The 16,319-nt window shown below is 38.1% G+C and overlaps 1 protein-coding gene across 2 annotated transcripts in view; it reads left to right on the top strand.

Annotated features, from left to right (window-relative positions):
* The window catches only part of LOC106868015 (high affinity cGMP-specific 3',5'-cyclic phosphodiesterase 9A), a 233,024-nt gene that overhangs the window by 166,682 nt on the left and 50,023 nt on the right, over nt 1-16,319 (top strand). For both annotated transcript variants that reach the window (XM_089357273.1, XM_089357274.1), the window contains one exon: nt 15,344-15,480. In XM_089357273.1, the coding sequence (XP_089213399.1) occupies nt 15,344-15,480 (137 nt within the window). The remainder of the gene's footprint in view (nt 1-15,343; nt 15,481-16,319) is intronic.

Here is a 16,319-nt window from a genome sequence, read left to right as displayed (position 1 = left end):
AATGCAATAATATATGCAACAATTTATTCATGAGGTCTCAAACTCAACTCATCAGAATTCTGTATAAAATTCATTGGCTGTAGATACTTGAATTACCAATAATTCATGCCCACGTTCAGTTGGGCATGTTTACATGATTACATTTGTATATTACTATTAAAACGAAATAAAGCAAATCACTGGTTTGGTTTAACTGGTCAAAAAGAAAGTATGTATAGAAAAAAAAGACGTCTTTGTCTAAATTGTTGCATATACCATTGCATCATATATAATTACAAACAAGTAGAATGCAGTCCTTTTATTACATTTATTTTGAATTGTTTCAATGAAATTTGATCTCATGAATATTGTTATGTGTGTGTTTTTGTACACACACACACACACACACACATATATCTATCTATCTATCTATCTATCTATCTATATATATATATATATATATATATATATATATATATATATATATATATATATATATATATATATATATATATATATATATATATATATATATATACCTATTTGCAAAAAGTTCCTTGCAAAAAATGTTTTGTTTATAGGGATATGTTGTCCGAGCAGGCACCAGTTTTGCTCTACTATCAATTGATAATTTTGGTTATGATTATGAACTAATGTTTATGGTTGTTAGTTTGACCATTCTTAGTTCTTTCCATTTCTGAAAATCCAGTTGTCCCTATAGGTACTTCATTCTTTTCGATATAGGAGAAATAATATTTAAAGAGAAAACAGAGAATGCGCATAGAATATTCACTTTTTAATCATCGTGCCATCATATTAAGTTCTTCTTTTTAGCCATATATATTCACATACATCTATATATGTATATATATATATATTAGAAGGTTTGGAGGTGATGTACAGGTATTATATATTAGAAACAATAATAAGGTACTCCGAGATCAGGATGGTTGTACATTTACAGATTTTTTATTAATATGTCACATGTTTTTATAAATCATATATTAGCGCTTGTTTCTACTCTAATAGATTCTTCAGATATATATATATATATCCTTTAAGTTCATTTACAGGAAACATATTGAATATGCAAATAAAAGGTCCTATTGTATTATGCTGGCTACAGCCTAATGATGCCAACTGGTGACATCAGTGGTTTTTTGGGGTTGTACCAATCTGTACCGATATAATGTAGTATAAATACAGTAATAATAATAATAATCACTGGATGGAATTTATAAATCTGTGGAAACGCATGTAACGATGCATTAAAATATTTATAAATTCCATCCATGGATTATCATTATTATTACTATACCCACCTTCCCCCTCTTTCTCCCCCTATACCCACCTTCCCCCTCTCTCAATCCACCTTCCCTCTCTTATACCCACCCTCTCTCCTCTCTTCCTCTCTTTCTCTCCCCTCCCATACCCATCTTCCTCCTCTCTTACATCCACCTTCCCCTTCCCCCTTCATCGTCAACACCCCCTCATAAGCTCATCCCACCACACCTCAACACACTCCTACTCTACCTTCCCACTCCACCCCATCCAATTCCTTACACCCACCACCCACCCCTACCCACAGACCCCTACCTCTACCCCACCCTCAGCCTAACCCACTCTCCACCCATGCCTTCCCCACCTCCCAACACCCTCACATCACACCACACCAATACCCTCGCATCACACCAAGCACACACTACAACTGACCAACTCCTTTCTCCCTTCCCCATTTTCACACTACATACCTCAAGATCACCAGCATTCTATCTCCCACACACAGCCCCTCGTTCTTCGATCACCGTTTGTTATCTTCCCCTTTTCTTAGCTCTCCTGAAAAAAGAATTTCTAACTTCCGGTCAGCCATTGTTATGATCAGCCATTATTATGATTGACTGGACACTATTCAATTATTTTTTTTCTCCGTGTTTTTCTCCTTGTCTCCGTATTCTTTCTGTTGAAGAGCGTAGCTCGAAACGTCAAAGACTTTCCGTATTCCCGAGCGTCATACTAATACATCCTTTTGTTATTTACACCACCTGTCCTCGTCTGTTGTTGTTTTTTCGTATATTCTCCCATATATATATATATATATATATATATATATATATATATATATATATATATATATATATATATATATACATATATATATACATATATATATATATATATACATATATATATATATATATATATATATACATATATATATATATATATATATATATACATATATATATATATATATATATATATATATATATATATATATATATATATATACATATATATATACATATATATATATATATATAAACATATGCATATATCCATACATATATGTACATACCTACATTTATATGTATATATACATGCATATATGGGTACAGGACATCACAAAAAAAATGTTAAACACAATGAGAAATGAAAACATAAAGACGAAAACAGAAAACGAACTTTTTTCGAACAATGAAAAAAGCAGAGAAACGAGACATGTAGCATAAACAGTATAACCCTTTGTCAGTTGTCCCTGTTCCATATGTGCACACACATATGCACAGGTGAGGCTGTGTGGTAGAGTCAACCTAGCTAAAACCAAAATCCTAATAAGTAGGAAGGTAGATAAAACACAAACCCCTTCAGGTAGATGGCCCTGCTCAGTATGTAGAAAAGGAGTTGGTAGTAACTCTATAAGATGTACCCGGTGCAAGCTATGGACACATAAGAGGTGCAGCAACATCAAAGGCAGGTTAACTAGCAAGTTAGTTTTTGTTTGTGGCAGATGTTCAGGTGCAATAAAGACTGCAAACAAACAGGAAACAACTTCTATCTCATTCCAGGGTGAAAAACTAGAGGTAGTCGATAGCTTCCGCTATCTGGGCGACCAAGTTAGTAGTGGGGGTGGGTGCGCTGAAAGTGTAGCTGCTAGAATAAGAATAGCCTGGGCAAAGTTTAGAGAGCTCTTACCCCTGCTGGCGACAAAGGGACTCTCACTCAGAGTAAAAAGCAGACTGTATGACGCATGCGTACGAACAACCATGCTACATGGCAGTGAAACATGGGCTGTAACTGCTGAGGACATACGTAAGCTCGCAAGGAATGAAGCCAGTATGCTCCGTTGGATGTGTAATGTCAATGTGAATACCCGTCAGAGTGTAAGTATCTTGAGAGAAAAGCTGAACATTAGAAGCATCAGTTGTGGCGTGCAAGAGAGACGATTGCGCTGGTATGGACATGTGGTGAGAATGGAGGAGGATAGCTGCGTGAAAAAGTGCCACACCCTAACAGTTGAGGGAACCCGTGGAAGAGGTAGGCCCAGGAAGACCTGGGCTGAGGTGGTGAGGCAAGACCTTCGTACATTGGGCCTCACCGAGGCGATGACTACGGACCGAGACCTTTGGAAATGGGCTGTGCGTGAGAAGACCCGGCAAGCCAAGTAAGATCGTTGCCAGTGCCCCTGGACTGGTTCTTGTGCGGGTGGCACATGAGATGCACCATTTTGAGCGTGGCCGTTGCCAGTACCGCCTGACTGGCTCCTGTAGGATTTTCGAGCGAGATCGTTGCCAGTGCCCCTGGACTGGCTTGTGCGGGTGGCACATAAAAGACACCATTTCGAGCGTGGCCGTTTTCGTGCGGGTGACACGTAAAAGCACCCACTACACTCTCTGAGTGGTTGGCGTTAGGAAGGGCATCCAGCTGTAGAAACTCTGCCAAATCAGACTGGAGCCTGGTGTTGCCATCCGGTTTCACCAGTCCTCAGTCAAATCGTCCAACCCATGCTAGCATGGAAAGCGGACGTTAAACGATGATGATGATAGTCTTTGATTCAACTCTACTGCATATGGACAAATGTCTTCTACTATAGCCCTGCAAAGTCTTGTGAGTGGATCTGGTAGATGAAAACTGAAAGAAGCCCATCATGTGTGTATGTATGTGTCCGTGTGTGTTTGTGCTTGCTTTTCTGCAAAAACATAAAAAGATAGGATGTTTCGAATAGCATAGTTATTCCAGTTAAAGTCGGGGATTAAGATAGATATAAGTAGATAGATGGCTAGATAGATAGACAGACAGACAGATATGGTATGGTATGTAATTGTAAAACTATTTCTACAGGATTTGAAGTGAAGTTCTTGAGCCAATACAACAAATCTCATCTATTTGTCACCTGCAACTGAACATCTGAGACACATCTTCATCTGCTTCTCTCTTGTTAGCATTAGCGTCTTTTTCATTACTACTAACATCTCCATCCTCATCATTGTTATGGCCACCAGCATCAGCGTCTGCACACTGCCATGATTATTGCTATTAAAACTATTGGAATGATTATTATCTACATTCTGTCACCAGCACCACACCACCATCACTACCACCACCTCTACCACTGCTACCCACATTATGATCCATACTGTCACTACCACCACTATCCATACCATCAGCACTGTTACCGTTACCTCCACCACCACCACTGCCTCCATCATGATGATAATTACCATCATTACAGATCAGTAATAGACAGGATGCACATTGTTGACCCTTGACTGTTCACTCAGCCATAGCGCCTCTCTGTCTCTCTTCTCCTCTCTTTCTTATCCTCCACCTCTCTGTCTGTCTGTCTCTCTCTCTCTCTCTCACACACACACTATTCATTGTTTACCTTCTGAAGCTTTAACAAGAGAAATTATCCAGTTGGTCAGTCTGAATAATTTGTAAACAACTTATATAATGTCGTTGTTGTTGTTGTTGTTAACAGTCAAGCTGCCAGGGACTAATTAAATTCACTAGGAGGTATGATGTTATCAAGTCTTTAATAAAGGAAATGCTCACTAGACTGATGATGGCTTGCCTCCTGCAATTTCACTCCGAGCAGTTTTGTTATTTTTTAACATACTTAAACACTTATCAGAAAATGAAAAGCAACAACAATAACAGGAACAACTCTATTTTTCTCATCTTGATCTTATTTATTTATTTTTAATTTGTGGCTGTGTGATAAAAAAGCTTGTTTCCCAACCACATGGTTCCAGGTTCAGTTCCACTGTGTGGTGCCTTGGGCAAGTGCTTTGTATTTTAGCCCTGGGCTGAACAAAGTCTTGGGAGTGGATTTGATAGATGGAAACTAAAAGAAGCCTGTTGTGTGTGTGTCTGTATGTATTGGGTCATCCCATAAATAGTGTGTTTTTTTTTATACTATTTATTTTTCACGTAAAAGCACCCACTACACTCTCGAAGTGGTTGGCGTTAGGAAGGGCATCCAGCTGTAGAAACTCTGCCAAATCAGATTGGAGCCTGGTGTAGCCATCTGGTTCACCAGTCCTCAGTCAAATCATCCAACCCATGCTAGCATGGAAAGCAAACGTTAAACGATGATGATGATACTTTCTTAATCTAAAATATACTCTCCTTCATTTTCTACAATGCTTTTCCATCTATCTGGTAGACTTACAAGGCCCTTCTTCCAAAATTCACTTGTCCGTGACGAAAAATACTCCTCCAGTACTGTTCTACCTCATCTACAGAATTCATAATTTTTCCATCCGAATGATTTCAAAGACTGTGAAATAAATGATAATCAGATGGGGGTAATGTCCGGCGAATATGGTGGGTAGGGCATCATTTCCCATTCAAACTGCTCCAGCCTTTGGAATGTCATCCTCGCTGTATGTGGCCGAGCTTTATCCTGATGGAAGAACACCTTTTGTCTTGAAACCAAAGATGGCCATTTTCTTCTAGTGCTGACTTAAGCTGCTCAAGCTGCTTGCTGTAGATCTCCTTTGTTACTGTTTGGTTTGGGTTTAAAAGTTCAAAGAGGACTAAACCTTTCATATCCTACCAAACAGATAACAACACCTTACATAGGTGAAGACCTTCATTAGCCTGGGGTGCCAGTGTTTCTCCTTTCCCTACCTACTGTCTTTGGCACTTGACATTTTTATAGAGAACTCATCTCTTGTCACCTGTCAATATTTAGTCCTAAAAAGGTTCATTCATGAGACATGACAGCAAAGAAGAACACACATTCATTCTCCGTGCACGATTAGACTTGGAAAGTTTCTCAGAGCGCCATTGACCCAATTTGCTGAGTTTTCCGATGGCACACAAGTGTCAGTGAATGATTGAATGACCAAATCCAAGCTTCTCTGCTAGTTCCTCAATAGTTATGATGGGATTGTTTTCCACCAGGATTTGCAGGACATCCTCGTTGAGCTCTACAGATTTTCCAGTCATTCAACCTATCCTTCAGTATCATTTTACAAATAAAGACTCACATCATCGAACTCTCAAAGTTATGAAATAATGCACGATTAATTCAAAACAATTAAAGTAAATAAGCTTTACATTTGACAGAGTAATCTGAATGCTAAAAGATTAAAGCTGTGTCATTTGGTTAGCTCTTTCGTGGAAAAAAAGGATTGTGTTTATGGTCGTGGCAAGCCCACCAAGACTAGTGTCAGAATGATATGGTTGATGTTCCTTGTAGACAGTTGCAGGTAAAACATGAGCAGTGGGGGAGCATTCCAGAGGAATAATGTCTGGAAGGAGAGACTCTAGAAAATGAGAAACTTCAGGTATTGGATTTAATATGAGAAACAAGAAGAGGAGAGACTAATTGGCTTTAACCCTCTTGAGACATGCAGGCCAATTGATCAACCCAAGTGATACAAGCTAAAAGGACTTTGAGGCCAATCCATTGGCCTGATGGAACAAATGTTGTGAATGGTTGGTTTTGAAGTGTAATAGCTAATCAGAGATTATCTTTCAGTAGATCTATTTCAATATTTAAAAAATGTTGGTCTTTTTGGCTACACATACCAAAACACTGTGTGCCTCAAAAGGGTTAAGAAACAGAGGTTATTGTAATAGTTGTAGAAAAAGTAAAATAATGAGCCAGGAGTGTGTTAGTGGCTTTGTTTTGGATGTCATCTAGGATGTCTGTGTGTGTTTGGATGGTAACAACATGGGTTTAGATATAGGAACAGTGGTGTATTGTGGGGTCTCCCTTGAACTTTATATAGGGTCAGTACTTGTTGAAAGTAGAAGTAGTTTTCAGGCCTTGAAGAGGAATGCTAGTTTTGGAGATGTAGTCTTTATGTTTAGCGTGTGATATTACCAGGAGAAATCCTCAGTGAGGATGAGGTCAGACATTTAACCCTTTCGTTACTATATTTCTGACCAAAATACACTCCTCATGAGTTTCAATTAAATTCTAAAATAATCATGAATTTAGACTAGTCTCATTAAACACTTGTAACTTTTTTATTTATCAACATATTAATGTGATATTTGGAACATAATTAAAGAAAGGGTTCTTAATCAATTCTATTCCATAATTTTTGTCTCAACGTTCTCCACGTACTGAGGGGTGGGGTACTGCTAGTGTCTCTCACATGTAAATATTGGTTCAGCTTTACGAATCGTACTCGTTCATAATACTGGAAATATATTCATCGCCAAAAGGTTCCTGATCGCTCCAGTAATTTGTTATTCTGGGTAACTGTCTAATACCCATAATAATATTTATGGCAAAAAATGCCCGTATTTCATCTACAGTTGCAGGAAACCACAAGCTATTTTTTTTTCCGGTTTGTTTACATTCTGCGTAACGGTTTGTTTCCACAGTAATCATTTCAAACAAGCATGAAAAAGAAGTCTAAAGGTTTCGCTTCCTGAGAAAGACTATGGGTAGACCCTGTTTCCTCAGAAAAATTGTTAATAGAAATATTTTAAAAATCTTTTTCTGGTGTAAAATCATCCTTGCTGTCGGCATCGCTGCTTTCAGAATCGCTACTTTCAGAATCGCTGCTTTCAGTTTCGGATACAGAAATATCCGATTCATTATCGTTCACCATGTGCTTTTGTAGCTCATTCATTCTTTTCTTCGATATCTCCATATCTTCTGTTGAAAAACCTTCAAATTCGGAATCACTGCTTGATAGCATGAAACTCCTCTCCATCTTTAAAGTTGAAAAAAATTAACGCCGCAAAAAATGTGGAAAAAAATCTTCCAAAATTCACTGAGTTCAAATATCACGCCAAACAATGTCAGAGACAATAACTCAACTGTTTGCAAAGTGAAATCAAGTGTTTTAACGAATGTACTAACGAGATTTGGGTTCAAATATACATTTAAATAACAATGGGTGCTCAGTCGGCTACGGCCGAGTTTGTCTTATGAACCAAAACATTTTTCGGCCGGCTACGGCCGGGTTAGTAACGAAAGGGTTAATAAGTGTCTTTCCTATTACTATGAACCATGTACATATTTCTTATATTCTTAGAATGCCATCATTCCATATTTCACTGCTTGTCTTGTCTTATCAAAACTGCTTTTTGTTATGTGAGTGTATGAGTATTAATGTTTAGTTGGGTTCATGACATTTCTAAAATATAATAGATAATGGATAATTTTGGTTTAGCTCTGTGCTTCCATTTCATCTGACCTTTCATTAATTTCCAAAGCAGCCTTCATTGTTGTCGCTCTATTTACATTGGGGATACTATCATTATTGTTTCAACATCTACTTTTCCATGCTTGCATTACTTGTGTGACAATGATACTCATTTACAACTCTTTCACAATGTCAAGACAAGGAGACACAAAAACATACTCAGACACACAAACACAAACATTCACACACTTAGCCAGAATAGCCATGTTTGTCTACTACAGCAAAACACCTGTTCTTCTCCTTTTGTCATACTTTAACCCCTCAACACTTGGCATGATGCCACCTTCCTCAATATTACACCCCTACTTTAAGGCGGCAAGCTGGAAGAATTATTAGCATGCCTGGCAAAATGCTTAGCAGTATTTCATGTATCCTTATGTTCTGAGTTCAGATTCCACTGAAGTTAACTTAACCTTTCATCCTTTCAAGGTTGATGAAAGAAGTACCAGTTAAGCACTGAGGTTGATGTAATTGGCTTACCCTCACCTTGAAATTGCTGGCCTTGTGCCAAAATTTCAAATCAATGTTATATCCCCACTTAATTGAAGGAGCTTGTCTGGTGAATTACTTGGTGATCTAACTAGTGCTAGTACCAAGAAAAATTATCCAGTACCTCTATGCCAAACCTGAGATTGGTGTTTAGTTCAATCCTGTAGCTTGTCAGATCTTGTCAAACCATATAAACTATACCAGCATGGAAGACAGCTGTTAAACAATGAGGATGGTGATAATGATACATATATGATGGCCTTCTTTTAGTCTCTGTTCACCAAACCCATTCAGTTGTTTAATCACAGGCTATAGTAAAAGACACTTGTCCAAGGTCCCACACGGTGGGACTTTACACGGCGGCGAGTTGGCAGAGACGTTAGCACGCCTGGCGAAATGCTTAGCGGTATTTCGCCTGCTGCTACGTTCTGAGTTCAAATTCCGCCCAGGTTGACTTTGCCTTTCATCCTTTCGGGGTCCATAAATTAAGTACCAGTTACGCACTGGGGTCGATATAATCGACTTAATTTGTTTGTCTGTCTTTGTTTGTCCCCTCTGTATGTAGCCCCTTGTGGGCAGTAAAGAAATAACACAGTGGGACTGAAACTGGAACCATGTGGTTGGTATTTTATTTTATATGACACTAGAGGAATGAAAAGAAAAGTTGACCTGACTTTGAACTCAGAATGTAAAAAGGCATTTTGCTTTGGTACTTTAACAGTTCTACTATCCACAGCTTTTAACAACCACCATTATATAACTTCTGGTCAGTCTTGATTTTATAGAACTGTGATCAAAGACATTCTAACCAAGTTTGTTCCTTTATATTTTTAGATGCAGGACCACATTATTCATCATCATCACCCTCCGCCTCCTCGTCGGTTTAATATCCACTTTTCTGTGCTTGCATGGGTTGGATGGAATTTGTCAAGGTGGATTTTCTATGGCTGGACACCCTTCTTGTCATCAGTCCTCACTTGTTTCCAAGTGAGGTAATATTTCCCCATGAACAGACATGTTTACACAAAAGACTAGAAATGAAGATTATCATTTTCATGATAGTGACACTTGTTTATAACTATGACTTGATGTCCAGGCAAGAAGATAGTAACACACTTTTGAGCACACACACACACACACACACACACACACACACACACACACACACACACATATATGTATGTTGGAACTCTTCCAGTTTCCATCTACCAAATTCACTTGCAAGGCTTTGGTTGACCCAGAGCTCTAGTAGAAACCACTTGCCTAAAGGATTGAATCAAAACCATATGGTTGGGAAGCAAACTTTTTACTACATTGCTATGTCAGCACCTATTCAAAATGTTAATTTTTTAAAGATGATATAATGTGATTTATAATTTATCTATTATTCCAACAAGGTTAAGCAGAGGTTCCTTCACTGGCCTGTGTATAATTTAATCTATGACACTTTTAGAATTAACACTGAATGTTGAAGATACTGGATAATTTGGGTTAAATCTGTGTTTCTATTCCATCTTACCTTTCATTAATTTCCAAGTCTGTCAGTCTTCATTGTTGTAATTCAGTGAAGTCAGAAACACACACACACACACACACACACACATATATATATATATATCTTTCATCACAGATGCCGGGGATCAAATCACATATGAAACATGATCTCTGACACTGAAATTGTGTTATGGTTGTAATTTCTCAATGTCAAAGTGGAGGTTTACAGGTTATTGGGGATAATTAATTTTGTCCCTATTTTCTCTTATAACCGTAAAAGAATAAGGAGTCTTTCTTTGACACAAGAAACTTTTATATAAAGGGAGAGCTATTTGTGGATTTTTGGTAATGACAGTGAAAATGATAATTGGCTTCATTAGTTATTTGATTGTTTGTACATAATTGAGGACAGACTATTCATCATGTGGAGTGTTCACAGTCACTCTGTTATTGCCTAGATATTCTCATTTGCGAAGAGTTGGATGAAGTTAACCCTGCAAGCCATGGAGACGTTCATCAATTTTATAGTTGCATACAATAATATATTCTTTCTTCCTTGAACTGATTCTTGTGTGGGGTTGTTGTGGGATTTTTGAGCGGGATCGTTGCTGGTGCCCCTGGGCTGGCTGTTGTGTGGGTGACACATGAGGTTTCTCAAGCGAGATGAGCGTGGCCTTTGCCAGTACCGCCTGACTGGCCTTCGTGCGGGTGACACGTAAAAGCACCCACTACACTCTCTGAGTGGTTGGCTTTAGGAAGGGCATCCAGCTGTAGAAACACTGCCAAATCAGATTGGAGCCTGGTGTAGCCATCTGGTTTCACCAGTCCTCAGTCAAATCGTCCAACCCATGCTAGCATGGAAAGCGAACGTTAAACGACGACGACAATACATACAGACATATATATATATATATATATATATATATATATATACCGCCTGACTGGCCTTTGTAGGGTTTTCGAGCGAGATCGTTGCCAGTGCCCCTGGACTGGCTCTTGTGCGGGTGGCACATAAAAGACACCATTTCGAGCGTGGCCCTTTTCGTGCGGGTGACACGTAAAAGCACCCACTACACTCTCTGAGTGGTTGGCGTTAGGAAGGGCATCCAGCTGTAGAAACTCTGCCAAATTAGATTGGAGCCTGGTGTTGCCATCCGGTTTCACCAGTCCTCAGTCAAATCGTCCAACCCATGCTAGCATGGAAGGCGGACGTTAAACGATGATGATGATGATGATGATGAACTTGCCTCAGTCATATGATTGCCACCATGTGGGGTTTAGTTAATCAAATCAGCCCCAGTACTTATTTCAAGTGTGATACTTATCCTGTAGGTCCCTTTTTGCTGGACACGAAGTTACAAAGGGATAAACAATCTAACACTACTTTTTAAGTAAGGAAAGACAAACACATTCCCCCTCCAAATATATATGTATATATATATATATATTGCAAAACAAATATATATACACACACACACATATATATATATATATATATATATATATATATGAGATAGCCTTCTGCAGTTTCCATCAATTGAATTCACTTACAAGTTATTGGTTGACTCCAGGACTATACTACAAGACATTATATTTACCCAGAATGCTACACTGTGGGATTGAACCTGAAATCTAATGGTTGTGAAAGAAACTTCTTAACCAACTAGCCATGCTTGTGTTTATATATTGTATCACCTTGTTATACTTACTTACACTTTGGTTACTTAGGCCACAACACTGTTAGCAAATTACAAGCTTTGCTAACTCTCCACATGATTGTTCCAAGCAACCATAACTCTATTTTACTATATTTCTTAGACTTATTTTATTGACTGTATCCTCCATTGGAGATAAAAAAGAAAAGCTCAGTGAATTGAAATTTAAATTCTGAACTGTCAAATAGCAGACAGTATGTTATAAAGATTGTAAGTTAGCATGGTATCAACCACTTCATCTTTCCAATACTTATATCTACACATAGGTACTGGTATGGCTGTGTGGTAAAAAGTTTGCTTCCTCACCTCATGGTTCTGAGTTCAGTCGCACTGCATGGCACCTCAGTCTTCTACTATAGCCTTGGGATAGCCAAAGCATTGTGAGTGGATTTGATAGGTGGAAACTGAAAGAAGCCCATTGTGTTTATATACATGTGTGTGTGTGTGCATGGATTCTTTGTGTGTGTGTTTATGTTTCTATAACTTAGTGGTTTGGTAAAAGAGACCCATAAAAAAGTAAGCATTGGGGTCAATTCTTCAAGGTAGTCCCTCAATGTGGCCACAATCCAGTGATCGAAACTGTTTTATCATCTGTTTTTCAATTGCTTTTGAGTGTTTTATTCCTGGATATGTACATGGCTCCACTCTGTATTCAAACTTAGAACCTTTATTTCTAAACTAAAAGTAGTAATGTCCTTACCCACTTCACCACTGGTACATGTAGACATTTAATCAAGATCTCAAAAGCCTCTAGTCTACTGTCTGCGTAACTTTTACTCTCAGCTATGAGTTCTAGTGCAATCCACAGAAGAGTGTTGCTTGCATCTGAGAGGGTGCTGTTGCTGCTATACACACAGACATCTTTCACTGCATCCAGAATAGGGTCAACTGATTGATAGGGATAAAAGTCACTCAGAGATGTTGTCCAACCTCTGGTCCTTAGGCATACTGCCTCCTCTCTCTACCTTTTCTATCACTACTATAATGGTTATTGCTCCCTAGAGCTGGGGCATTTCTATCCTACTCTTCTCTCCTCCTTTTTTCCCCCTTGTTACATCCAGCTCCCGAAGCCCTGTGCTAATAATCATGCCTAGTCCTTCCTTCCCAGAATGTCAGCCCTTCAGAATTCCCTCCTTGCTGATATCTTTCTCATGGGTGTTGACTTAAAAAGGTCCAAGAAGAATATTAAAGGCATCAATCTCTCTGATATAGCTGAATCTGTGAAGACCATGGGCAGTGCTCCTTCCTCCAGATCCAGCAAATCTTACTTTTTTGGGGCAAGGAAAAGCGAAATCGGGATGGCACCTATACCCAGCGTCGCCTTTCTGGCACTTTTGCCCGTGGCATGTGTAAGGACTTTCGAGCGAGATCGTTGCCAGTGCCCCTGGACTGGCTCTTGTGTGGGTGGCACATAAAATACACCATTTTGAGCGTGGCTGTTGCCAGTACCACCTGACTGGCCTTCGTGCTGGTGGCACGTAAAAGCACCCACTACACTCTCAGAGTGGTTGGCGTTAGGAAGGGCATCCAGCTGTAGAAACTTTGCCAAATCAGATTGGAGCCTGGTGTAGCCATCTGGTTTCACCGGTCCTCAGTCAAGTCGTCCAACCCATGCTAGCATGGAAAGCGGACGTTAAGCGATGATGATGATGGTGATTCTAGCAGACTTGAACTTTTCCAGCCCACATCATTTTACGCCAGTAAATTCTTTCAAAGAACTTTCTTATCAACTTTGATCAGACATCATGTTACAGTTTAGAACATTTCAAGAAATTGTTGCCAAATTGACTAACTCAAATGGCAACCCACAAATTCCACTTAGCATAATATGACATTTACCAGTAGCAGGTCACATGTTTCCCAGATTTGCTTTGCTAATAATGCTTTCTGCATATCCCAGTTAGCTGTAAAAGAGCATAATTTCTGTCAAGGGTAGCCAGAAAATTGCACAAAGATTTTATAAATCTTCTGTTGAAATTCCATTTAAGTTTTTCAGATTTTGTTCTTGAGAACAAAATTAAATTTCTTATTCTATTTTTGGTATCTTGTAGAAAAATACAGTTCTAAAAAAGTTATTAGAAAATATAGTAATGGTGGTGGTGGTGGTGGTGGTTTTCTTAATTACACAAAAGACTAATTGGTAGGGGTTGTATGTGTATTGTTAAGCACTTGTAACTAAGGTATTATGTCTAAGAGAGATCTGATGTGCAGAATACTATATTAGGTTCCAGATACAATGAACAGATAGTCTGTTAATCCTGGATCTAGACGTAAGTGCCATTAGCTTATCTTTTGTGATTTTATGTTTGTTCATTGTGACATATAGGTGCAGGAGTGGCTGTGTGGTAAGTAGCTTGCTTAACAACCACATGGCTCCAGGTTCAGTCCCACTGTGTGGCACCTTGGGCAAGTGTCTTCTACTATAGTTTCGGGCCGACCAAAGCCTTGTGAGTGGATTTGGTAGATGGAAACTGAAAGAAGCCTATCGTATATATGTATATATATATATATGTTTGTGTGTCTGTGCTTGTCCCTCCAGTATTGCTTGACAACTGATGCTGGTGTGTTTACGTCCCTGTAACTTAGCGGTTTGGCAAAAGAGACTGATAGAATAAGTACTAAGCTTACAAAGTCCTGGGGTTCATTTGCTCGACTAAAGGCAGTGCTCCAGCATGGCTGCAGTCAAATGACTGAAACAAGTAAAAGAATAGAAAGAATAAAGAATAGTGGACAAGTGCATCAGATCTTGTTGTTAGTGAGCATCTTAGATTCTGAGTTCAAAATTCCACCCTGAGGATATATATATATATATATATATAATTCCTTCTATAATTTCCCTTATATATATATATATATACATATATGTATATGTATATATATATATATATAATTCCTTCTATAATTTCCCTTATATATATATATATACATATATGTATATGTATATATATATATATATATATATATATATATATATAAATGTAGAAATATGCCATCTGATGATTGTACAGCAGAGCTATTAAAACATAGAAGTGACAGAACATTTTATCAATAAATCCTGAAAGTAGTACTCCAGCATGGCTATGCATGTGATGGCAAAGCAAATAACTGAAGAATGAAATTCCTTTCGACATGGATATAATTTCTGCATTTTCTAATTTGTTTTTTTTCTTCTTCTTTTGTTTTAACATTCTTGTTTTTCTTTCATTCCAGAATATAGGTTACTTGAGTTGGCTGGGATTATACAAAGATTTACCCAAGGCAAAGTCAGTGGTTCCATTATGGGATAGATATAAAAAAAAAGATGAGACACTAAAACAGTCCATGATTGACAAGTTTAAAAAAATCACGTGAGTACATTTTTCTTTATCGCAGTTTGTTTTTTATTTGTAAAAGCAAAGAAAAATAAACAAACCAAACCTTGAAATACAAATACTCTTAATTCATCTCAATCAATCATGCACCATTCTTTTCTGTCATTGCTATTCTTTTCAGAATTAATTACATGTTATTTGATTGTTGTGAAAGAAGTTATCATATTCCTTTCTTGTTGTTGAATAGCCTCAAGTTGGCTTTGATTGAGCTGGCTTATGGCCAAAGCCATTCCAGTGACATATTAGGGATATCTAAGTTTACATCAACTCAATATGCCCTTTCCCTATTTAAGATGGTGGAATGTCATTTGAGGGATATTCAGTTGCTATTTTTAGCAGATTGATTGATCACAGAGGCCTCCTTAAAAGTTGCATTGTTTTAGAAATAACTATTTACTCTTTATTGCTTCACTCTGAAATTTTGCATGTAATTTAATGTATGTATTGATGTATATATGATTATTTCTAAATCTCTCAAAGACAGACATTCAGTAACAGTTCTTTAAAGTACATGCTATTTGCCAACATAATGTGGCTGTCCCGAAAGGGACGATGTTACTATTGTTTTAGCCCCAAGAAATATCGTTTCTAGCTGGCTGTACAACACACTATCTGTGTCCTTATATTTTCGAACAGGGAACTCAGCACTCCCATCTAGCGCAAAACAACATCTGTGGACTAGTTTATTACTCTTTATCAACACAGAGTAGCTGCTTTGGCTGTGCTAGATGGGAGTGCTGAACTCCCTGTTCGAAAATGTAAGGACACAGATAGTGTGTCTCATAGCCAGCTAGAAACATTGTTCCTAGGGGCTA

This window comes from Octopus bimaculoides, chromosome 9 (assembly GCF_046866305.1).
Source record: "Octopus bimaculoides isolate indiv1 chromosome 9, ASM4686630v1, whole genome shotgun sequence".
In the NCBI taxonomy this organism is placed as follows: domain Eukaryota; kingdom Metazoa; phylum Mollusca; class Cephalopoda; order Octopoda; family Octopodidae; genus Octopus; species Octopus bimaculoides.
The sequence above is the reverse complement of the archived record's forward strand: the minus strand, read 5'-3'. Positions and strand labels throughout refer to the sequence as shown.